This window comes from Phaethon aethereus, assembly GCF_964289735.1.
Source record: "Phaethon aethereus genome assembly, chromosome: 3".
Lineage (NCBI taxonomy): Eukaryota > Metazoa > Chordata > Aves > Phaethontiformes > Phaethontidae > Phaethon > Phaethon aethereus.
In genome coordinates this window covers 14185851-14210837 of record NC_138576.1, presented here as the reverse complement: position 1 = coordinate 14210837, position 24987 = coordinate 14185851, and the positions used below count along the sequence as shown (strand labels likewise).

At 38.9% G+C, this 24987-nt stretch overlaps 2 protein-coding genes across 2 annotated transcripts in view; one reads left to right on the top strand and one right to left on the bottom strand.

Annotated features, from left to right (window-relative positions):
• NBAS (NBAS subunit of NRZ tethering complex) overlaps nucleotides 1-351 on the bottom strand; it is a gene marked incomplete at both ends in the record, with an annotated part of 185312 nt that extends 184961 nt beyond the window's left edge. The window contains one exon of the mRNA XM_081997756.1: nucleotides 208-351. Coding sequence (XP_081853882.1) covers nucleotides 208-351 — 144 coding nt within the window. The remainder of the gene's footprint in view (nucleotides 1-207) is intronic.
• Nucleotides 352-3004: 2653 nt separating this feature from the next.
• On the top strand, nucleotides 3005-24302 carry DDX1 (DEAD-box helicase 1; the record flags this gene model as incomplete). The annotated part of the gene is made up of 26 exons (XM_081998002.1): nucleotides 3005-3020; nucleotides 5021-5072; nucleotides 6060-6123; nucleotides 6848-6877; nucleotides 7155-7251; nucleotides 8774-8821; nucleotides 8953-9036; nucleotides 9897-9980; nucleotides 10418-10494; nucleotides 11764-11836; nucleotides 11952-12028; nucleotides 12842-12956; nucleotides 13466-13604; nucleotides 15659-15719; nucleotides 16865-16963; nucleotides 17672-17761; nucleotides 18339-18527; nucleotides 19595-19646; nucleotides 20100-20246; nucleotides 20991-21082; nucleotides 21929-22001; nucleotides 22442-22514; nucleotides 22639-22681; nucleotides 22907-23002; nucleotides 23749-23869; nucleotides 24172-24302. The coding sequence occupies 26 exons, from the start codon at nucleotides 3005-3007 to the stop codon at nucleotides 24300-24302; spliced, it is 2223 nt and encodes a 740-aa protein (XP_081854128.1).
• Nucleotides 24303-24987: the final 685 nt, after the last annotated feature.

Genomic DNA, 24987 nt, shown 5'->3' with positions numbered 1-24987 from the left:
TACCTTTTGTGCTCGCCCCTGCTGCCCTCCCCGCTCCTGTGCCTATCAGGAACGGAGCGGGCAGCCCGATAAACGCCCCTGGAGGCAACAGCACATACCCACGGGCCTCAGGGGTAGCCCATACCCAGCCCCCGGGGCTCATCCCCGCCCGCGCCGACGTGGCCAGTCCCCTCCCCCGCACCCCCGCCGTGCCGCGGCGACACGCACCTGCACCTCCGTCTCCGGCGGCCACTCGGTGTTCACCAGCAGGTCGTACAGGATATTCTCCTCCCCGTCCTCCTCTTCGCCAGCCTCGGCCATTCCCTCCTCTTTCAGCACCGCCTCGCCGCACTCCCCGCCGGCGGCAGCCATGCTGGCCCGGCCCCTACCCACCCAGCGCCGCAGCGACGACGGTGCCTGGCGGAGGCCAAACCAGTAACGACCGGAAGCACCACGGAGCCGGCGCCCTTTAACTCCTTGAGCGCCGCCGCCGGCCCCGCGCGCCTGGCGCCGCGCCCCGCTCCTCGCCTCGCCGCGGGGCGAGAGGCCGTTGTCTTACCAGCCCGAGGGGCTTTGGAGCCCTGAAAGGGCGTCGGCTGCGGGGGAAGGTTGAAGCTGAGGGCAAGGGAGCGAGGCCGAGGAGCCATCATCGCCCCAGCGGCTCCTCTGAGGGGCTGCAGCTTGAGAGACCTCAATCTTCCCGCTAAGCCATGAGGGCTGGGATGTGCTTTTGGGGCAAGAAACGAAGAGGCAGCTGATGCAGAGATGTACACCTGCAGAGAGCATATACAAATGAGCCTTTAGATCCACAGCTTACCTGCTGCCCCAGGGTCCCCAGAGCCCTTTTATCCAGCGCCCACCGCTGCTCGGCAGCGAGGCCAAGGCCACGCCGCCAGCATGGCCGCCCCGCTAGCATGGCCTTCTCAACAGGACTGCCCAGGGAAATACCTGCAGCTGCAGCCTGGTTTTGGCTGTCCAGAATGCTGGTAGTGAGAAAATTTGGGGTAAGGAATGCCTAATGTAGGCAAGGCCTGAGTGCATTAATTAAACCCTTACTGAACAGGAAAAAAAAAAAGGGGGGGAGGGAGGGAAGCAAAAGTTAAATATTTCTCACAAATTCTTCTTCCAACTTTAATGATGGCATGCAGAACTTCTAAATATTTCAGCCCTACAGATGTTTGCACTCATACAGTTTAGCTCTCTCAAGCAGATAAAAATGAGCCCGTTTCATATCATGAAAGAACTAAGGTTTCAGTCTTTTTCGTGAGACTTTATAAAGCATTTGTAAAATAAAATTACCTCGCACCCTGCCACTTCTGCTCTTGTACTCTAATTTTAGCTTGTATTTAGTAGCCTCTTAAGTCTTGTAGGCAACTGTGCAGCCTCGAATTAGATTAAACTAAAAATCCAATTCTGAAACTAGGGATTCAGGGCAATATGAAGGCTTTGTTGGATACTTGGGAAACACTTCAGGAAGAAACAACTACTGAGGAAAAAATGCTTTCTGGCTCTCTCTTTACTTAGTAGCATGTCTTTAGCTGTATTTGACAAAGTAGCTTGTAAAGCAATGACGAATAGTATAACATCACGTTCATAAGTTTCAAAGAATTGTGGGAGATTTATTACACTCTGGGTTCCACACCAACAAGCAGCACTAGATACTGATATTGAGGTCTGCCTACAAACACATTTTCTCAGAATCACAGTTGAATCAGTAGATTAGTCATATCTGTGTCTTTAAAAATTATTAGATTTGCCATTTATACAAAAGCAAGCAAAGTAATGATTGACAGATATATCAAATAAGAGTGAAAGAAAGGAAACGCATCAAAAGAAGATATTCCCAGAGGAATTATTAATATATGAGAAGCCATCATGATGCAAACAGGCTGGTACTAAAGATGTAAAATACCTGCTGTATTTTCCTCTGCATGACACTTGCTATCTACAGCATAAGTTAACTGTCAGTAAGGCTCAGTGAGCATTTAAAAAAGGGTCTTGAAATAAACCTCCAGGACAAAACTAGGACTCAAATTGCAACACAGTAGTCAAGAGAACTACATTGTCAGAGATGCCATTGTTTATTTGGCTTTTGAACCAGATGTGTGTCCATCTGTGGACTGCATTAGAAAGGATTAAAGTTGTGTTTCATTATGGAAAACAGTAGGTAATATTTTATACTGTACCTTCCACTTAACAGATAAATGCACCATTGATTCATGCTGTAACTGTAGTAGCTGCATTTCTTCATTTGCAGTCTAACAATTTTTATAACAACACCCCAGAGGTTCTTGCCTTTAACTTCACTAGAAGTTATCTTAGAAAAAGATTGTGCAGGATTTAACTTCACTGGAAGTTATCTTAGAAAAAGATTGTGCAGGATTTGGGGAAACTTCTGTAAAAGCTGGAGAAGTATGTATCCCCATTAACATACGTCTAAAAAAATTAACTGGTGTGTTTTCTGTGTGTGAAGGTACTTTTGTTCGTATAAAATCCTGAATACTTTCTGCCACGTTTGTTGTAGAAAACCATGCAAATTACACCAACTAAATGAAAATATGACAGTGCTGTATTCAAATGTAAAGCAGAATCTCATTGTAAACACACACGTCGTGTTTAAAACGTAAGGTACGCCGCGTGTAAACTAGCCTATCTGCTTTCCTGACCTCACCATCTGTACGAAGCTGCAGCTACGAGGCCCAGCACCACACACATACTCGAGCTTTGATTTGCAGGAAGAAAACCACGCTGGGCTTTCAGAGAGGTGGCAAAATCGTACCCTGAGCGTACCCTAAAAATCCGCAAACAGAACAAAAAGGATTGCTCCTTCGGTTTTGCCCTTGGTGTACGAGCTGTAAGGGCCACCTGAGCCCGCGTCCCTGTGCGGGAAGGGTGCACAAACGGGCCGGGGCCGGAACGCGCGGCGCGGCGCCTCCTGCCTCCCACCCGGCGCCATAAAGCAGCGGACGGGGGAGGTGCTTGTGTTCTACGGGTTGTGGTGTTTGGCGGTGTTTGTGGGGCGAAGATGGCGGCGTTTTCGGGTACGTGGTGCCGGGGCAGGTTGGGGAGGGGTCTGCTGTGCTGCTGGCAGCGAAGCACTGGGAGACTTTCTTGGCTGTGGATCTGCTGGCGCCTTGTGCGGGTGGCGGCTCCCGATCCGCCTGCGGCGGACGGGCCCTGTCAGCGCCGCACGCAGCTCCTCGGGCCTGCCTTCGGTGCGGGCCCAGGCAGTATGTGGCTTACCACGTAGCAGGCTTCAGGTCGAGAGGCCTGTGGGGTTGTCGGTGCTCTTCCCGGCTTCTCGGGCTTTTGCAGGTCTTCAGAAGTGGTGATCAAAATGGATGTGCTGGTTTTAAGTGCATATGTAGTATGCATGCATCTGGCAAGTGGGGCTGCTTAAAAGTCAGATTCGTTCCTTGAGCTGATTGGTTTGTGTAACAGGAGGCTCATCATAACGGTTCTGTGTTTTGTAGTGGATAATGACTCTTTTTTTATAGGAGTAGCTCAGTTCTGTGATATGGTTTGAAATATGTTTGTAACATGTAACCTAGAAATGTACTGTTGAGGAAGGAAACATCACTGTTTGTCCCCCCCATGCACATACATGTGCACATAGATGACTAGTCAACATTAGGGTACTGTTAAGTTTTAATGTGTATGAGGTTTTTAGTTTGCTGCTTTTAACTGATTTCTTTATGTCTAATCATGAGCGAAATGCTGAAACTTCTTCCATAGATCTAGAGAGGAGTTAAGATGCTAGACAGCAGGATTAATTTGGCTGTAGTTGAGGAAAGTGTCATAATGCCATTGTTTGATTAAACCCTTGTACTGTGTATCGAATTAACCTGTGAACTGGAAGTATATTAAAAATGGGAAAAATAATGTAGACATTTATGTGTAACTTGCAATCAATAGCTAGTTTTATTGGTAGGGAAAAAGCTTTTTGCTTATGTGGAATGTCTAATTTTGTAGGAGTACAGGCTAACCCTTGAAAATACTAAAGCTTTCTGAAATCATGTTACAAATAAAACATGTTTCTTATGTGGTTGTATTATAGCAAATGGAACAATAATTTTTGACTGCATACATCTATATATGTCAGCCCAGCTCTTTATGTGTTGTGGTGTATGTGAAACCCAGCATGTGACAGTGTAAAGGGTAGCATGTAAAAGCTCCCTTCAAAAAAGTGCACTTTAATACATAAATTGATTTAGAGTAACCTTATGCACCTGAAAAGACAACCAGCAGCTAAATTGTTATTTTGATGGTATAATACCATCGTTTGGGTTGGTTAAGGTCTGCTTTCCTCTTGCCCTTATTGAATAGCTGTGAGGTTTTTTGTGGGTTTCTATTTTTTCTTTAAATAGAGAGAATTTGTTCATCAACATACAAACATTATTATGTGGCTTCATGTTTAACTTGTGTCTGAGGTACAACCATCAGACCTTGATATGAGTTTGACAGTATCTAAGAGGAAAAAAAAGCTTTCAAAGCTGGATGGGCGTAGTAACTCTATGAAAATCAAAGCATTAGCTAGTTAATATATGTGCTGTAAGTGTGTAAGGCAAGATTTGTGAAAAGAAACTTAAGCATTTCAAATTTGAGTCCTTATATGATACAGATTTGGGGTTTTTTTGAAAACTGTTTGCATTTCAACTGTAGAGAGAGTCAGGATATTTGTGATTAACGAAGTCTTCTCTGTTGTTTGTGTAGGCAGCTTCCTTAAACATGTGAAGATAAGTACCTTGCCCTTGAAATGGTACTTGGTTCCCAGTGTGTTTATTTTGCTGCTATGTCAGCACCTGCCCCTGTGCCTAGTATATACCTGACCTTGCTATAAGTCGGTTCAACTGTCAAAACCATATGTGGGGGAGGGAGACTGTTTCTTACCACTTTAGTAGAGAAGGCTGCATGTGCTGTTACCAGAAAGAATGCTCTTTTTTTGTGTGTGTCTGTAGCTGGAAGCATTGGCACTTGGAAGTCTTTTGGGCTGTCTTGAGGTAAATAACACTGCTTGTTCCTTTTTTTTCTCATCTTACAGAAATGGGTGTTATGCCTGAGATAGCCCAAGCAGTGGAGGAGATGGACTGGCTGTAAGTAGGAATGCGTTTGAGCCTGGCAAAATCTAATTTGCTTTTCAGCAATCTATGACATGCTCCTTAAAATACCTCTGCTGTCACATTAAAACAAAGCAGACATGTATTTTCCTTTAACTGTCATTGTATCTCGTACGCTTCTTTTTAGTGTGAATGACTGAAGAACACAAGTTGTGACTGCAGTGGTAACATTTTAACTTGGACAAGCAAAGCACGACTAGTTATAATTCAGTTATATCATTTGTTTGATAAAAGCCTCTGTGCTTCTACCTCTATGCTTCTGGTTTGTTTATTATTTATTGTGGGATTATTAGATGAAATACTGTCACATAATTGATGTGAGTTTAGTAAATGTTTTCCAGACTGTGGTCTGAATTCGTGTTCTTCACAGTTGATGCTTGTGTGTCAGTCTTCTTCCTGGTTTTAGTTGCGGGTTTGGCTAAAATATTTGACTTCAGAGCTTGTTTTGAATTGTCGTTCAGAATGTTATCAGTATGGACAATCTCAGTGTCTGTAGTTCTTCTGTCCTCATATGCATGGTATTAATTAGCTGTGATTGTCTGAAAATGCTGGTTACATTTAGTTATCTTTACTTTCTTTTCCAGTTTTAAATAGTAATCTTGTAAATGAGGGCTGTGTAAGTGGCTTTAAAAGTGAAACTTGCTTGAAGAAAGGAAAATGGGAATATATAATTAATCTGTTTCTTTTATAGTTTAGCACAGTGATGTGAGATGTAGCCCTCCTGTCAGGGTGCAGTGGAATTCACTGCATCCACTAGTCACTTCCTGTCAAGGTACATCTCCTGGTCCAAGCTCTTTGTAAATGGAATCCTTTCCACTTCCTTAGCTGCAAGCCAGGAAGAATAACACTTACCTGTTATTTCCCGTCTTGCAGATGACTGTGGTTTCTGTGAGTTCCTATGTAAGCAAAAATCCTTTTTTCTAGTGGTAACATTGATGTATGTTAATGTCTTCCTTTCTGTAGTCTTCCTACGGATATCCAAGCAGAATCGATCCCCCTGATCCTAGGAGGTGGCGATGTACTTATGGTATGTATGCAGGATAGCCCTATTCTTAGAAACCTATGTCTTAGAATTGTTTGTGTGGTCAATTCCCTTCTTTGCAGCAGGGTACATAGTTAGACTAGGTCTCCCATCCTTCTTCAATAGAAAGTATATTCTTCATCTGAAAATCTCGTTGAGTTCCTGATGTGTTTCCAGCTGTTCTTGCAGATGGGATTAATTCTTTCTAGGCTTTATTTTTTAACTACTTGACAGGCACTGCCACATGAATGAGAGCTATCTGATTTCAGCTACTGTCCTTTTTGTTGTAAATATCTCACATAGACCTGCATGGAACATGACTGATACTGCCTAAACAAATGCTTCAGGATCAATAACCTTGAAGATACCAGATTAGCATGCCTTGTTCATCATGCCTTTTGTTGATCTTTTGTGTTCTTGATTCTGTAACCAAAGTGACACTTCATATAATCTTCTGTAGCACCTCCAGAAATCAGACCTACATAGATAGTTCTTCTGGTGGATTCTGGGGGCTTTTGTTGTTTTATTTTTTTGAAGCCTAGTGTAAAGGTTTTCCATGTTTATATTCACATCTAATTTGGATGAAGCAATGGCATTACTCTCAAGATTTTCTGTATTATGCCAAAGTAAAAGTCAACTTAGTTTATAGTTTATTAAAATAGAACTGTAGAACAACCCTTATGATGTAAGTTGCAACTCAGGTTAAACTCTTAAATTTTTCTTCCTGTAGGCTGCTGAAACCGGGAGTGGAAAAACTGGTGTAAGTAATCAAATTTAAAATAGCAGAAGGTAAAAGTCTGTAAGTGTTAAGAGGTGGTGTTTGTGTGTATGTGTATATGCATATATCCAGAAAGAATGTGTATATGTATTTAAGTATTATTATTATAATCTTTACAAACATATTTGTAGACACGTCTTAAAGTGTTTCAGGTGCAATACCCAGTGTAGGTCCTGGGTATTGCACCTGAAAACTAGGCTGACTATATATCTGGAAATATCTGTATAAATTGTGGAATGAACATAACTTCCCATTTTAGGCTTTTAGCATTCCAGTTATCCAGATTGTTTATGAAACGCTGAAGGACCAGATGGAAGGCAAGAAAGGGAAAGCAACTGTTAAAACCGGTGGGGCAGGTAAGTTTTTATGTGTCACACTCCTCAAGTTTGGAACACTGTTATTTCATGTTGATGCCATCGCCTCACAAAGTAAAGTTAACCTTCCCATTAGGTGAGTACTTTTCCTTATTTTAGGATAATGTAAATAGAATGTCATCAACCCAGATTTTATAAAACAGTGAATATAAATTTACTGGTGGAATCATGGAAATAACTGGGGTGTGTTTGACTGCAGTCTCTTAGTAATGCTCATTGTCTTCAGCTTAGTGTGAACGTGCTCTTTGGTGTTGTTTTGAAAGCCATACTAGTTTAGCATCTTGCAAGATGTGAAGTGGTTACTAGTGTCCAGCTAAAAAAAAAAAAGTTTAAAAAAACCGTCCAGTTGCAGGGGTTGATGAGACATCAGCAGTTGGTTTGGACCTTTTAAGTGAGTTTGAGAAAGCTCTTCTAGGCTCAAACTTATTTTTGTGTTTCTGGGATAGCACTGTAGTGTGTGTGTTTCAATTCTGCTGTGCTGAATAAAGTTGTTGCATTGCTTCTGGCACCTAGCTGGATTTGGAAGATAAATAACACCACCTTGAGTTGCTGCAGATTTGAACTAGTAAACATTGAACTGAGGAGGAAATGCACAGGGCCAGAACCCACTGATACAGGATGGATTGTAACCATGATAATATCCTCACAGTATTTGAGGATCTATTATACTTCCATTTAAATAAACTTGCAAGTTGAAAGCTAGTAACCATGTCCAGTCTGTGGTATTTATAGACTGAGATTTATGTAAGTGACAGTAGCTGTACAAACAGCTGAAGTTCTGAAACTTCAAAGATGTTACAGAAGTTCTCATCTTTCAGCTTTGTTATAACTACTGCTACAGTGGTGACAGTATAGTTGACTTTACATTCTTTCAAAGGAGAATTTTTTTTTAATGTAAATACAGTCAGTAATCCTAATTGAAATGGCATCTAGTTTTACAAAAACATTCTTACATTATGGAACCTCTAAACTTTATTGCAATATGTTATTTGGCATATGAAAAATTAAGTCAGAAATTTTGTGTGCTATACGTGTATGTATCTTAGCTCTTCAGTAATGACATTTTAACTGATATTCTGGAAAATACCCTAATGTAAACTTGGAACAGAAATAGCAAGTACGTTTCAAATTTATTGCTCTTAATGTAGTTTTGGATATTTTCTACCTGAATCTGATTGTGCTTATGTGGAACTCTGGCTTATTTTATAAATGTCTTCATTGTTTTCAGTTGTATTTTTAAGTAACTTAATCTATGTTCTCCTTAATGGTATAATCTAAACTTTCATAGAATACATTTGCATTATGCTTCTGTGCCCCTCCTTGAAGTTGTAGGCCTTCATTTTGACCTCACATGATTTGCATTGGATTAAAGCTGTCTCCCCAGCTTTAAGCCAATTTAAGCCAAACACTGCAGAGCCAATATGAATGTCTAATTTGAGTTTTCTAGGCTTACCTTGTTGGTTTAATGTTTTTTTTTTTTTCTATTGCTGTTTTTCAAACCTAGTGCTTAATAAATGGCAAATGAACCCATATGATAGAGGATCAGCTTTTGGTGAGTTGTCCTAATGTTCACTTGAAGATGTTTGCTTAATGGGAAAAAGAATAGAAGAAAGTATGCATGAAAAGCTTATTTTAAAAGCAGTTAGGCAATTTCTTTAACTACAACTGTCTTGTAATTTTCAGCAATTGGTTCGGACGGCTTGTGCTGCCAAAGCAGAGAGGTAAAAGAATGGCACGGATGCAGAGCAACTAGAGGCGTGACTAAAGGTAGATATAAAATTATGTATTTTGGAGACTCTTAAGAAGAGTCATCCATTGTAAATGTAGGCGGTTGCATTTAAAACTGACTGTCCATCTGAGCAAATGTGTGCCGTTAATCAATTTACCACTAGCTGGAGACTTTGGAATGACAAATATCTCTGTTTTGCTCTCTGTGTTGTAAATTACCTTTTGGCTGTTAGGGGATTGAGTTGGAGGAGACAGAACCATAACTAATATTAATTAGAACACATTTCATTAAGGTGTTATTAGTAGAAGATAGCTACTCACAGAGTACTTTAAGTTGTTTCCTCATACACTTCAGATACATGCATGCACAAATTTTATGGTTGTGTGGTTGGAACAACAGTTGAGGGGCCAACCCCAATGCTACTCAGAAGTGGAGTCCTACTGATACTGCAGTGGTTGTAGGTGGGCATTCAGAAAGACCCTCAGTCTCACTTCATCAGGTGTGCAGATAATCCTGTAGCTTGTCTGTACAGAGCAGCCAGTTGGATGCGGTTCAGGTTAACGCAACCTGTTGTTGACGCTATTGTGTGCAGGTGGTCTTGTATTGATTCAGCAGACCCCTGCTGTTCTGAGTTTGTCAGTTCTTGTAGATTCAGTAGAACCACTGGTCTCTCAATCTTATCCCTCCTTTTGCTTGCTCTCCTCTGATAATCTCTTTCCTCGTTACATATGTAGGTACCTACAGAACCTTTTCACACTAACACAATAGGGGATTTTATGGCACTTTCAGCAGGGGTGGAAATGTTAGACTTGCATGGTCTTGGAAGCAGCCAAACTGAACCACCCTGATGAAATTGAAATGTTGGTGTTGTTTTAGATCCTTTCTTTCTCTTTTAAAGGGAAATACTACTATGAAGTTTCCTGTCATGACCAGGGCTTGTGCAGAGTTGGTTGGTCAACTATGCAGGCTTCGCTAGATTTGGGTGAGTTTCCTTTAAAAGAAGAAACCCTTAGACAGTTTCCATATTCACATGGAATGGCTGGAGTCCTGTTCTAGTCTTGCAGACAATGGGCTCTTTGGGAAGGGTAGTGATATCAGGCAGTTTAAAACTTTTTGTACAAATGTTGCTCTTCGTGTAAGAGGAAATCTGCTTAGGTGGCTGCAATGTTTTTCACTTGTGACTTTTTCACTTTTATTTCAATTTTTTAAAAAAAGGTGACTAGAGACTAGTAAAACCAATAAATGTACTGGTACAAAAATACTAGCTTAGCGTATATCAAAGGTAGAAGTCTTTAGTTAGCACTGTGTATTTTTTTTTTTTTACATGATAATGTTAGTAGTTTCAGTTACTGATACAAAGAGGAAGAACTGTAACCTGTCAACCAAAAGATGAAAAGCTGTACTTTGTCTTCTCTTCAGGTACTGATAAATTTGGCTTTGGCTTTGGTGGCACTGGTAAGAAATCTCACAACAAGCAATTTGACAGCTATGGTGAGGTAAGCTTGAAATTCTCATTGGTAGAAAGATTAAAAGTTTTCTGTGTTGGTTCTGTATTGCAACAATGAACTGTCTTTTGTGATAGTGCTAACTTTTACAGGAAGGCCACTAGGCAAAAGTATCGTGAAACATTGAAGCATTTTTTGGATAAAAGCATAATAACAGATTTAACAAAAGCAAATACCAGCTTGAGGCTTATCATTGTGGCTAGACTACAAATATATTGACTCTTATTTAGGAGATAAACCTTTTCTGTGTGTTATAGGTTAGATTAACTCATTTCTTAACTCTATTTCTTACTTCAGTCTTAGCTTGAACACTACCAACCCTTCTGTATACCTTGACAAATACCTAATTGAGGACATCGATTCCTGTTTACTAGTAGTTAAAGTAAAAGTAATCGCACAACTCCCTAATATGTCAAAACACAAAGGCTAATAAGATGTAGTTAGTCATGCTCTATTTCTGGCTGTTGAGTTGTTTGCCATTAGAACTGTTACTTTAATGTACACTTCTGAAAATGTCTACCAGGAATATCTGTGGTGGTTTTTGTGTAGAGTGCCGGTTGAGTTCAGATGCCTAAGCATAATTTATATAAATATGAATAATACAGCAGAAACTCAAGTGTTTTTGTGGTATTAATGAACTCTCAATGCCATAAGACTTGCAACATTTTATGACTATTGTAGCTTTTCTATAGTAGTGACTTCTGAGCTGTTGAATTACAAGCACTTTCTATATTACACAATAAAATCTGAATAATTTATATCTTTACAGTGAAGAGATTTCAAGATCTTTAAATGAAGCATTTAAGTATACATAACATGCATATAGTACCTCCTGTAAGAGTTAGTCTTTTTATTTAGCCAAAATATAGGTTTCTGTTACCGTGTTTGGTGCTCTAAGCTTAGATTTACATTGGCTAATAAATGCGTGATTAATGCACTCTTCCATAATGCAGAGTACTTCCAGGTAAATGACTTAAGTCATCATTGTCAAAATGTTTGGCTTTAAAGTAAATTTAAAGCAGCAATATATGTTGGAAAATTGAAGATTAATTGGGCAGTTTACTGCAGACTTGTAATAAAATAAAAATACGCATGCTGTCTACAACAGTACTGTTGGAATAAATTGAACTTGCATCTCAAAAATCAGCATTTAATAGGGAAAAGTGGGAAAACTGTAGAAGTTGACAGAATGGAAGCACTAAGTTTTCTTAATACACTGAAAACTAGTTTCTTAGCTTCACAAGCTTCTTTTTGTTACAGGAATTCACTATGCATGATACAATTGGGTGTTATCTAGACATAGATAAAGGACAAATAAAATTTTCCAAAAATGGTAAGTTTTATTCACTTTCTCCTTTGAAGTTGTATTGGGATGCTTGTATTGGGGGAGGGGTAGGGAGAGGAACACACAAACACGTGGAGTCTGACTGAACAAACCCTGCTTTCAGGGAAGGACCTTGGCCTTGCATTTGAAATCCCACCACACATAAGGAACCAAGCACTTTTTGCAGCTTGTGTACTGAAGGTAATTTAGGAATGTCAAAATGTGTAAGATCATGAAAATTGTTCTAGTTCTGGTAACTAAGTACTTATGTATAAGATTTGCATAACCACCTACAATTACTGTAGTTGTGCTTCTACACTCTCTGTTTCTTTTGGTCTACTAGTATTTCACTACTGGAGTGGTGGCCACAATGTCTTAGCTTTGACAAGTACCATTCAAATTAAATATCAAATGTTTAAATTCAAGTATATGAGAGTAGAACAGCATGGATAACTAATTCCTAATACCAGTGTTATCTTGCCCATATTAAACTTCAATATACAGATCAATTCTGTAACTGAAAAATCAATTCAGCAGGTACAAGCAACTAATTTGAAAGTGCAGAAAATCCTGTTTCGTTTATTCTTAACTCTAAACATTATGGTAATGTATTAGTATGTCTTCCTGAAGTTAATTTCTTACTGAGTAAAGGTTTTAACAAAACACTTTGGTCAGAGAAATACATGAGTCAAACATGTGGGGTGTTCGTTTGTTTGTTTTTTAAATTGTGGTTTGTCATTGAAAATGAATGGAACATAAAAGTTCAAACTAGGTTTCCATGTATCTGTAAAATTGGGAATATTCTGATGTAGAAGTTTTAGGAGCTAGAACCATGCACAGAATGTCTGCAGGTTTTACACGAGTTGGGGAAGGGGAATGTGTATGAAGGGAGAAAACACCACTTTCCCCCACTCCACATCTAGCTGGTTTCTCATGGGGAGACTAATTATGGAATTTTTCATTTTATGTGGTCTTTTGAATCTGTGTATATGACACAACTTTGCTGAAATCTAGAATGCTGAATTGAAATTTAATTTTGGTGAAGAAGATTTCAAGTTTCCACCAAAAGATGGCTATATTGGCCTCTGCAAGGCTCCTGATGGCAGTGTTGTAAAATCACAACACTCAGGTAAGTTAGATTTTTAAACTTCTCTCAGTTCTATATTTAGATTGTGTTACAGAGCATCTTTTGGTCACTTTAATTGCTTCATTACTGCTGTATGCGTCTTAACAATGATCTTACTGGTAGCAATATTAGTGCTTTTTTAAAGTATTCCAAATTTTCTTAAACCACAAATAGCCTAACATTTTGAATTCAGAAATGCATCAGATAAATTTGCTGACCATGTCTTTTTACTCAGCAGTGTCCTCATAAAAATAAATGTGTGTGTTTAAGTTCTGCAATATGATTGATCATGTTGCATGGCCAGTATATCCACTATGATGGCAAGATTCACTAATCTCTGAATATTAATCTGAAGCTGTACATAATTGAGTGAGCAATAACATCACCTTCTTCATTATTCTAAATGCTCCATTAGTTTTAGATTACTAGTAGAAAACATAACGGTGTTTGTCCAGTAAAAAAAATCCAGGATAGGAATGTAGTTTGTCTTAATGGTGTATTTTTTCACGTAGGAAATGCACAAGTGGTTCAAACACAGAACCTTCCGAATGCTCCAAAAGCATTGATAGTAGAACCATCAAGAGAGTTGGCAGAACAAACTTTGAACAATGTGAAGCAGTTCAAAAAATACGTTGATAATCCCAAATTAAGGTAACAGTGTGTCTGTTATAATCATATTTATGATATTGTCTAAGGATGTGACTCTGCAGGGGAAGCAGGGCAGCAGGCATTCCACTTAGTAGCTAAGAGGACCTTAATCTGCAGTGTTACTGATGCTAGTCTCAGTAATATCTGGTACCAACCAAACTTCTGACTTTTCAGCTACAGTCAGACCAGTTAGGGGGCTTTTTTATGTGTTTTATCTGTGGACTGCATCTTTCTGGTATGACAAATCTATTCGGGTTTGTGTTTTGTTGTTTTTTCCCCTTCAGATTATCAAATGTGTATGATGCATTATGTTTTCAATCAAGAAAAGCACATCTGCTTACTGCCCTTCTTTTATGAGCATCTTCCTGTGCTCCCCACCTCCCCATGCCCTAGTTTTGTTTGTTGTTCATCTCCAACAAATACTTGAAAACAGAGTGGACCTTGTAAATATTAGTGTGTGCACAAGACAAATGTTGTGGCAATTAGCATGGAGATGCAATTCTGAAAAATGAATTGTCTACAAGCTGCTTTGGTCTAAAGTTTTCTGCTTTGACTGTGCTTACAATACTTAAGTGTCTCCATGTTCTAAACTGCAGTCAATTTACAAGAGTATTTTTGGTAGAATTGCAGGGGAGTAGCAATGGGAAGATGCAAGCTATGATGTAAGATTCATTTAGTTTACTCCTTCTCCCACCCCCACCCCGAATGGTAGGGGTTGGAAGGGACCTCTGAAGATCATCTGGTCCAACCCCCCTGCCAAGGCAGGATCACCCAGGGCAGGTTGCACAGGAACGTGTCCAGTCGGGTTTTGAAGGTCTCCAGAGAAGGAGACTCCACAACCTCTCTGGGCAGCCTGTTCCAGTGCTCCGCCACCCTCACAGTAAAGAAGTTTTGCCTCATGTTGAGGTGGAACTTCCTGTGCTGCAGTTTGTGCTCATTGCCCCTCGTCCTATCACTGGGCACTACTGAAAAGAGACTGGCACCATTCTCCTGACAGCCACCCTTCAGATACTGATAGACATTGATAAGGTCCCCTCTCAGCCTTCTCTTCTCCAGACTAAACAGCCCCAGGTCTCTCAGCCTTTCCTCATACAAGAGATGTTCCAGTCCCCTAATTATCCTCACAGCCCTCCATTGGACTCCCTCCGAAAGTTCACTGTCTCCCTTGGAACTGGGGAGCCCAGAACCGGACACAATACTCCCGATGAGGCCTCACCATTGCAGAGTAGAGGGGGTGGATATCCTCTCTCAACCTGCTGGTCACACTCTTCTTAAATGCACCTCAGGATACCATTGGCCCTCTTGGCCACTAGGGCACATTGCTGTCCCATGGAGAACTTATTGTCTACCAGGACTCCAGGGTCCTTCTCCATGGAGCTGCTTTCCAGCAGGTCAACCCCCAACCTGGACTGGTGCATGGGGTTGTTCCTCCCCAGGTGCAGAACTCTACACTTGTCCTTGTTAAATGTCATGAGGTTCCCTTCCACCCAAGTCTCCAGTCTGTCCAGATCCCGTTGAATGGCAGCACAGCCTCCTGGTGTATCAGCCACTTCTCCCAGTTTTGTATCATCAGCAAATTTGCTGAGGGTACATTCCAACCCTTCATCTAGGTCATTGATGAAGATGTTGAACAAAACTGGACCCAGTTACTTATCCCAGTACTGATCCCTGGGGAACACCACTAGATACGGGCCTCCAACTAGCTTTCAAGAACACAGGAAACTTACTGAACTAACTTCTGTTTGAGATTTTTAAGGAACAGATTCTTTTTTAAGATGAAATTCGTTAAGGTGTTAATGTGTTAAATACAACAGTGTTAAAGTAATCAAATGCATTTATTAACAAAACTTTCACTTTTTGAATTGAAGTACAATACACTACATATGAAGGGATGAATTTTAGAATTATTTTTTTCCTATTCTTTTGTGCTTAAAGTAGCTGTTCAAAGCTGTTAATTGTCAACTACTAATGAAGGGATCAATCTTCAGCCAAATGTTTAATATATTTTATGAATATAATAAATTAGTAAAGGTCAAAATATGTTGATGTAATTTTAGGGAACTGTTGATTATTGGTGGGGTTGCTGCAAGAGATCAACTGTCCATACTGGAACAAGGAGTAAGTTGCATTTTTGTTCATATGATTTAATAGTTTGTGTTCTGAGTATCTCATGATGTTGCTAGGGAATAGTAACGTGCTTCCTGTAACTCCTGTAGACCTGATAAAAAGAAATTGTGCAATTGATAACAAGCTCATGTTACACTGGTCTAGCATTTGTTGCTTTACTTCCATAGCAGTTGTCAATACAAATGCTTATTGTACTTGGTCAAATTCTGTTGAAGCCTAAGTACTTCTGAAAATTTTAAAAAGTGTAATTTTTGCCCTTTGTCCTTAACTAACAAGACAGTTTTCCTGTTAACTTCTGCTTCACATTTATGTGAATAAAACTGGTTTGCAATTATCTATGTCAACCTACACTACAAACCAGTCCTACATGGAAGGAACTGATCTAGTTTCAGCAGCATGGAATGTTCAATCAATTCAGTCATGCTATAGGGATAGCATAGTCATTTTTTAAGACTCGCTCTTGGAAGTGAGACCACGTCACTATTGTTAAGCTTTTTCAGTGATTGTAGCTGCCAAAATACAAATCTTCTCCTAAGCAGGCTTGAACTGGAAGATTGCTAGACTTTTATGTGAATGCTAAATTCATAACAGTGAACCTTTCCATCAGAAATCAGGCAAAATCTTAAGTTAATTCTATAGTTGATAGACTTGATAGGTATACTTCTACAGTGAGAAAAGCTGAATTTATTTTATACCCATTTGAAAACACATCTGTTTGGCTTCAGGTGACTAAGTTATGTAGTGTGGGGGGCAGGGGAGTAGAGAAGGGAGCTGGGACACACCACTTCCCAAAATCAGTGAAGGCTTCCTGCTTGAAGCAGATTCGTCTAATGAAGTGGCCATAGAACCAAAATGCAGGTTGCCCAGAGAGGTTGTTGGATCTCTCACCTTGAAGACTTTCACTGGGCAACTATCTAGAGCAACTTGGAGATTGTCCTTGATTTACATATGATCATGGGAGTGGAGACCAGATGACATCAAGAGATCTCTCCAACCCAAATTACTCTAGGATTCTGTGAAGTTATAATTAATAGAAAATAGAGCATCATACTGATAATAGTCTCAATCTTAAATTTAGACAAAGCTCGTAATTGATCTAGTTATGGGACCAATTCATACTCTTACATATTTCATAGGTGGATATTGTCGTTGGAACTCCTGGAAGACTGGATGACCTGGTCTCAACGGGAAAGCTTAATTTATCTCAAGTTAGATTCCTGGTTCTGGATGAAGCTGTACGTAGAGAATAATGTGATAGTTGAGTTCTGTTCTTAAATGCAATGTGACATTTCACAAGAGTCAGTGAAACATCATTGCTCTATAGCATTTGGTACTTCAGTGGAACAACAATTAGCTACCTATAGGCTATTCCAGGTTAATCTTCTTGTTGTTTGTAACCATGGTAACATGCATACTATTTTTTCCCTTGTAGCCTCTTTGGTAAAGCTGTTGTTTGTGTTGGGTTTTTTTGTTTGTTTTTTTTTTCCTGATGGAGAAATATATTTCAGGCTGTATTCACGAGGTAGTGAAGTCTGTCACTGTACAGAGAACTTGAAAGGACAAAGACAGGATAAGCATTTTTGATTACCCAGCAGGTCTTGAAGCCAATGAATGCTGTAGTCAGTATGCTGTGAATTGAGTGCCTCCCTCTCTGATCTGTTATAGTACAACTGAATAATCACAAAGATGGAATGCCTCGGGGTATTAGCTATGAGAAGCTGCTGAGGCAGATGTTCAGTTTGTTGTGAAGCACAGCAGCTGTACTTGGAAATACTCCAAATTTTTGCTTTTTTTTTACCTCCTTAGTAATAATATCCCAGCCAGGCAACCTGTCCAGCTAATTAAGAGAGCGCTTCTGAGACAAGAGGTGTATTGCTTATTTAACTCAAGTTTACAGTCTGAGATATAAGAATTGCAACTTCATTTCTTTTATTCCCATGTAGGATGGCCTTCTCCTCCAAGGTTATTCAGACTTCATAAACAGGATCCACAGTCAAATTCCCCAGATAACTTCAGATGGAAAGAGACTTCAGGTATAAAATTTGCTTGTGTTTTGGGGGTTTTTTTGTGGTATTTTTGGTTTTGTTCTTTGGGGGTGTTTTTTTTGTGTAGTGTACACTGCTTTCAATTGTTGATTATAACATGGCATGGAGCATGCTTCTTTGAAGTAGAATTTGTTATACCTCTTGTCCAAAACTAACGCTTGTTTATTGGGTTCAGTAATTGACTGTAAACATATATTTTTAGGATCCTAGATCTTGAAGCCCAGTGTTTAGCAGTTGAGTTATTTAGACATAAACATATCTGAAAAATGGGTGACTATATAATGATTTCTAATGCTCTAATAATCTTGATTGGTAATCTCTCAGTAATTCTGCCTTCTTCCTCTTAACTGATTGGGTTTTTGTAAGAGAATAGTTAAGTAACCTATTTTGTGTTCTTGACTCTTGTCAGCTGGGTCATTCCTGTGATGAGGAAAGCCAGTCAGGGACTCGTTCTGTTGTGCTGTGTTATGCTATTCAACTACATAACATTCTTCCAGTTCTACTCTGATCTTTTTATGCTGGGACAATCTGATCTTCAGTGATACCCATATGGCTTTTTTCTTAGGTGATTGTGTGCTCTGCAACACTACATTCTTTTGATGTGAAAAAACTGTCTGAGAAGATCATGCATTTTCCCACCTGGGTTGATTTGAAAGGAGAAGATTCTGTCCCTGAAACTGTACACCATGTGGTTGTGCCTGTAAATCCAAAAGCTGACAAACTCTGGGAAAGGCTTGGCAAGAATCATATCAGAGTAAGTGGCCTATAAGTGAAAATTATTTGCCCAGGTTTAGTTATTTAACCTTCAGAATTGGGGCCTAATCTTGTAGGATCTTTGGCAGCCATTGAAACTTCAGTGTATCTGAAATTGTTTGTTTCATGGTAGTCAGTATCATGATACTGGTGATGTCATAAAACTGTTTCTGAACAGCTCAATCTTACGAACATATTGAGAAAGGTCTTCATAGAGTAGTATTCTGATTTGTACTACAGAGCAATGGCACTGCACTGCTTTTTCACTCATTTCACAGCTAATGGTCTGTGGCCTAACAGCAGTTAGTACCTGTCTTTTCTGATTGATCAGGAGGAAGTAAACCTTCCAATGTATATCATTCTGTAAAGTAGTTCTGTCTCTAACCTATATAAGGTGAGCAATTTTTAGAGGGATGGATTTAATATCAGGCTACGTTTGAGTCTCTAGTTTAAATTCTACACCACCACCTCACATGAATAGGTGTTAGGTTAATGATTGTTTTCAAAGTCTTTCGTTTTCGAGTTCTGAAACTCTGTGACTGTATTTCATTCTCAGCAATATTAACACAGTTACAATTAATAGATTTTCTTAACCCCTTGTTATCTCTGGAACGTCGCTTTTCTTAGGCCTGTTAGAGCCTTTTCATTAAGTCTTAGCACAAATTTATTTTTCTTGGGTTTTAGGTTTATATCTGATTCAGCCTAGCATAGGCAAAAAAATAAGGACCAACTGTGTTTTTATGATTTGGCCATGTTTATAGTACCTTGTTTTCAGGTTTGATGGATTGTTTTGTCTAATTCATCACTCTATTCAAAGGTGATTTCTATCCAGTGACTACATAATAATTTTATTGTCCTGTTTTTATGAACAAGCTTCGTGTGCTTACACTCAAGACTTTTCTTTAGCTAAAGGTACATCAGCTTGTCTGGTGGGAGAAGAGAATGCTAAGATTACTTTTAAACTTCATTTAACTTCTTGCTAATTATAAGTTAATGGAGTTAAGTATTTCCTCTCTGAAGTATGGACTAATGACTTGGGGGGTTTATTTGTTTTGCTTTTTTCCCTAGACTGATGAAGTGCATGCAAAAGACAATACACGACCTGGCGCTAACACTCCAGGTAATCGGCAACGCTGGTTAAGTCATAGCTTGGGAAATAATCCTTTATAGATGTTGTGAAGTAAAGCTAAGTTATAGCAGATATCAGCCTGGAGTTGTGTTCCTCTAAATTTTTATTTCTATATTTTTGTAGTTGTGAAGAGTAATGTGATTCTGTAACTAGGGGGAGAGAAAAAGACTTGAATATATATTTTGCAGGTCTGTAAATAAGTGTTTGGTGTGTCTGAGTAACTTGAAACTCTGAAGTAATTTTGTTCTTTCTGTATTATATTACATTAGAGCAAGGAAGCATGGAGGGGGAGAAGAAAACATTGAAGGTCTAGCTCACGTGCTCTGCTAATAAAATTCTTAACTGTCTACTGAAAGACTAGAGAAAACTTTAAATGTATGCTGTTCAGAGGCTCTCCATATTTTTGAACAATTTGAGTGAAATAATTTCTTTACTTTTACTTAGAAATGTGGTCTGAAGCTATTAAAATTCTAAAAGGAGAATACACTGTTCGGGCGATCAAAGAACACAAGATGGACCAAGCCATTATTTTCTGCAGGACTAAAATAGATTGTGATAATATGGAACAGTACTTCATCCAACAGGGCGGAGGTGATATTTTTTCACAAAAACCTTATTCTGCTCACTTTCCTGTTTATTTCAAAGCTGAAATTCTATCATAGAGGTCGCTGATATTCGGACACTTACACAAATAGAATTGTGCTTATGTTTTTTGACATACTGACTGGGCATAAAAGTCAGGCTTTCATAGCAGGGGAGCTGCAGGGGTGCCCTTTGTGGGAGAAGGCAATGAACTTCCCTGTTACCTGTTTTAGTAGCTCTGAAATGGCTGGAAGTAATCATCCACCAAAACTTGAACCGATGAGAAGAGCGTATGGTACCTCTCCTGAAATGTAAATTAAAAAAAAGTGATAGTTGCTAGGGGCAGGAGACATAGGAAGAAATGTGTGTGTACAAAAATACATGCATAAGGACACACAGAAGGAGAAATGTGAGAGAAGATGCAGGGGGACACTGAAAGGGGACGTGTGAGGAGGAAGGTGAAGACACGTGTTGGGAGAAACAAGGGAAGTTTAGAGTAGGAAGGAGTGAGGAGACATGCCTGCACAGACCTTCTCTGGAGGCAGGGTGGGGAGGAAAGGTATTTGTTTAATTGTTTGTCTTGTTTTTCCCCAATGCCTGTATCGATAATTAGAAGTTTATGTTAATTGGTAATAAATTAAGTGAAATTCCTCTGAGTCAAGACTTTTGCCCACAAGACATACTCTTTTTCCATTTCTGTATGGTGTTGTGTCATAATTTATGTATGACCTTAATGCATAGCAACTCTTTCAGGCCCTGATAGGAAGGGACATCAGTTCTCATGTGTCTGTCTGCATGGTGACAGAAAACCTCAAGAAAGAAAGCAAAACCTGGAAAGATTTAAGGTGATGCAGCATGTTCTTGAAGGCTTTTCCCTCGCTTCCTGATATCTGAAATCATGTGTTAATTTGTGTTGGTAATTCTTCATTTAAATTAAATTGCGTTCAAATGCTCTGTGACCTGCTTCCTAAAATTCTGAGGCACAATTTCTGTAGGTGGAAATCTATACCTATCTATATATAATCTGTATCTGACATATATTATGTCAGTCAGTGTGACCTTCATGAATTTTCACTGAGAGGATAGATGAGCTTACTTTTAAATAAAACCTAAATTTAAGCTCTGTTACAAATTACATTGGGGTTTTTTTAAAGTCTTTTGGTTCTTGAATATTTTAAAAAGTTACTTGCATACTGGACAGTTTGGTTTTATTATACAATGATAAAGGTTGGAAAAGACCTCTAAGATCATCAAGTCCAACCATCAACCCAACACCACCATGCCCACTAAACTATGTCCCGAAGTGCCTCGTCTACACATTTTTGAATGCCTCGAGTGATGGCAACTCCACCACTTCCCTGGGTCACCTGTTTCAATACCTGACCACTCTTTCAGTAAAGAAATTTTTCCTAATGTCCAATCTAAACTGCCCCTGGTGCAACTTTTTAATTAAACCAATTCATCGATTTATGCTTGCCTTATGCTGTTGGCGAAAGAAGTAAGGGTATAAACTGACCAAAATATTCATGTTCAAAAAGCACTGTCGCTCTGTGGAAGAGCTTTATATGAAGTGTTCCTAATTGTACAGAGACACTTCAAGGTGACATAAATGCAAAGGACTACTGTTTCATTGCGTGCAATTTTGTTTGGTTTATTTAACACAATGCTTTTTTACAACTGTGTTTTCATAGAGAGGAGATGTCCGTTTCCTGATCTGTACAGATGTTGCTGCTAGAGGAATTGATATTCATGGTGTTCCATACGGTAAGACATAACTTATAAACTAAGCTATTGAATTGCATCGGCTTCAATATATTTGCAGTCCTGTCAACTGGTTAAAACAGGCATATGACAGCTTCACTTTAAGAAGCTATACATGTTAAAGACATGAACTAGGCAACTTTTAATTTGATTGTTCACCATACCTTATCAAATACCTGATGATATTCTGCATTGTTGGAGATTCTTCATTTGTTTTTCCACTCTTGTCAAAAAGTAATCATGGAGAATGCAGTCTTATAGTGGAAGCCTTATGTGTAGGTATTGAAGGTAATGCCACCTGCATAAAGTATGTATATGGGCTAAGGAGAAGGATTGCAGCAATCAAAATCATAATTATTTTAGGTGTCTGGTCTGTGACCTTAACTCGTATATTTTATTTTTTTAATCTTGTATTCTCTGTGGATTGTGCGTACCTTATACAGTTATCAACGTCACACTCCCTGATGAAAAACAGAACTATGTTCATCGAATTGGGAGAGTAGGCAGAGCTGAGAGGTATGTATGTGTTCAGAGAAGTTGCTATGTTTTCTTGATTAATTGTTGCTGTTGTTGTTTCATAAGTTGGCAATAGTTACTGAAATACATATCTTTATCTCTCTCTTCTCTCCTAATATTTCAGGATGGGTTTGGCAATCTCCCTTGTGGCAAAAGAGAAAGAAAAGGTAATTATACTCCAAAGCAAAATCGAGCAGACGTTATTTACTGAAGTTCTATCCACAGCTGATGTCCGACTTCAGTATCCTGCTTTGGAAGACTGCTTGTTCGTTCTTGCTTAATTGACAGGGAATTTAAATAGATATGTGAATTCTTTTTCATGCTATAATTAATCGAAATGAACGTACTAAACTATTTCACAAAGTTTAGAAGTTGTTTTCCCTTATTTCTAGGTTTGGTATCATGTATGCAGTAGTCGTGGAAAAGGGTGTTATAATACTAGACTGAAGGAAGAAGGAGGTTGTACCATATGGTACAATGAGATGCAGGTAAACATTTTGCTTGATCAGAATGTTCTAATCTTTCTAAAAGACTGGGGGATATAGTTCTTGTTTTAGCTGTGTAGTTGAAGCACAAAGCTAGTTTGGGAGTGTTTATAACCTTTGATTCCATTTGAAGAAGAAAAGTCATACTGTCTGTAAGTTATTTCAAGGCTTATTTTAATATTCCCAGCCAATTCTGTTGGAGTCTTATTTTCAGGTTCTCTATAGTCTTCCTAATCAAATGCTGTTAAGAGTTACAGGATGTTAATTATACACTTTTGTTTAGATGGTTTGTTGAAAACCTGTAACTAACTTAAAACTGTTGCTACTCTAACCTGGAAATAGTGTGTGACTTGTATACAAATCCCAATGAAAATGTACTTAAGTATGAATGCTTGTTAAATTCACAGTGCTTCCCTCCTTTCTGTATTAAAGAAGGGTCAATAATATATTGTCTGTGGTAAAATAAGCTTGGACAGCCAACTCTTTATAAAAAAGTAGCCCCATTCACATAAGTAGGATAGTATGTAAAAAAGGTTTCTAGATAGGGTAAAAACATACTGAGATTTGGAAATGAATTTGTATAGTCTGTTTGAGCAAAAAATGCATTAGTCTTTGGTATCTGGGACTAAATTATTTTCTGTGTACAGTTCCTGTTGAAACTACTTGAATGTGACTGTTTAGAATGCTGGCCTGACTGAGGTCTTGGACCACAAGAGTACTTTAAGGCATTTTTATTTTTACATTTTTAGTTGCTGGGGGAGATTGAAGAACACTTAAACTGCACTATTGCCCAAGTTGAACCAGACATAAAAGTACCAGTAGATGATTTTGATGGGAAAGTTACATATGGGCAGAAAAGAGCGCTGGGTGGTAAGCAGTGAACTACTCTTGATTTACCTTGCTGTGCAATGCTCAGTTTCTAGGTTGTCTGCTATGTAACTACAGAATGATAGATTAAAAAAACCTGCTAGTTCTTTGCCGTCTTCTGCATTTGTTACAGGCAGTCTATGGGTTACAAATGACAAAAATGTGTATGTGCCTGTGTCTCTTTGTGCTTTTTTTAACAAGCAGACAAAGTTACTTTAACTTTCTGAATGACTGTGGTTGAATGTTACTAGTTGTGCTGAAAAATTACTTCAAACATATCATTTAGATTGGGTCTCTTTTGGCAGGTGGGCTGTATAAAGGACATGTGGATATTCTGGCACCTACAGTACAAGAGTTGGCTGCCCTTGAAAAGGAGGCTCAGACATCTTTCTTGCATCTTGGCTATCTTCCTAACCAGCTGTTCAGAACATTCTGATTGTGCCACACTTGAGACAAGGCTTAAGTTAATAAATGCTCTACCCTGCAAATAAAAAAATCCCATACTGTCTCTGAGTAGCAGTAGTTAGAAAAGGATTAAAATTAAATATACTTCTTGCATGATGAACAGTGTGTTCAGTGTTGTTAACTCTAAATTAGCTCCTGTCTTGATAAAATAAAACAAGTTGAAGATGAAATTATTTCTTTGGCTCTTCTTTTGCCTTGATTAATTTGCAGAATCATTCTTTGCATAATTGTTTGATTTATTGAAGATACAAGTATAGTTAAGCAAATTTGGAAGAAGGAGAGTTTAATTCCTTTCTTTAAATAATTTTAACATATATTCTGTAACTAGCTGTGTACTGTAATTTTAAATGCTGTGCTGTTGAAAGGTACATCCATTTTCAGACAAGTGTTTGTATTTAAGATACTGAAGAGAAAAAAAATTTCCTGAATTATGTATTTGAAGCTCTTGGTTATCCCAAACCCCTAAATTTAGGCTGATAATGGCATTTTGATTCTGTAATACTAGAATTCTCAAAGTTAATTGTAGAAATTTAAGACACATTGATTTTTGTAAAAAGAATTCAACAATACTCTGAATTCATAGGAAAGTAACACACTAGTATCAAAGCAGTTCACAAATCTTCAGGAAAATCTTTTTTCATGCAGCAGTTTATGTT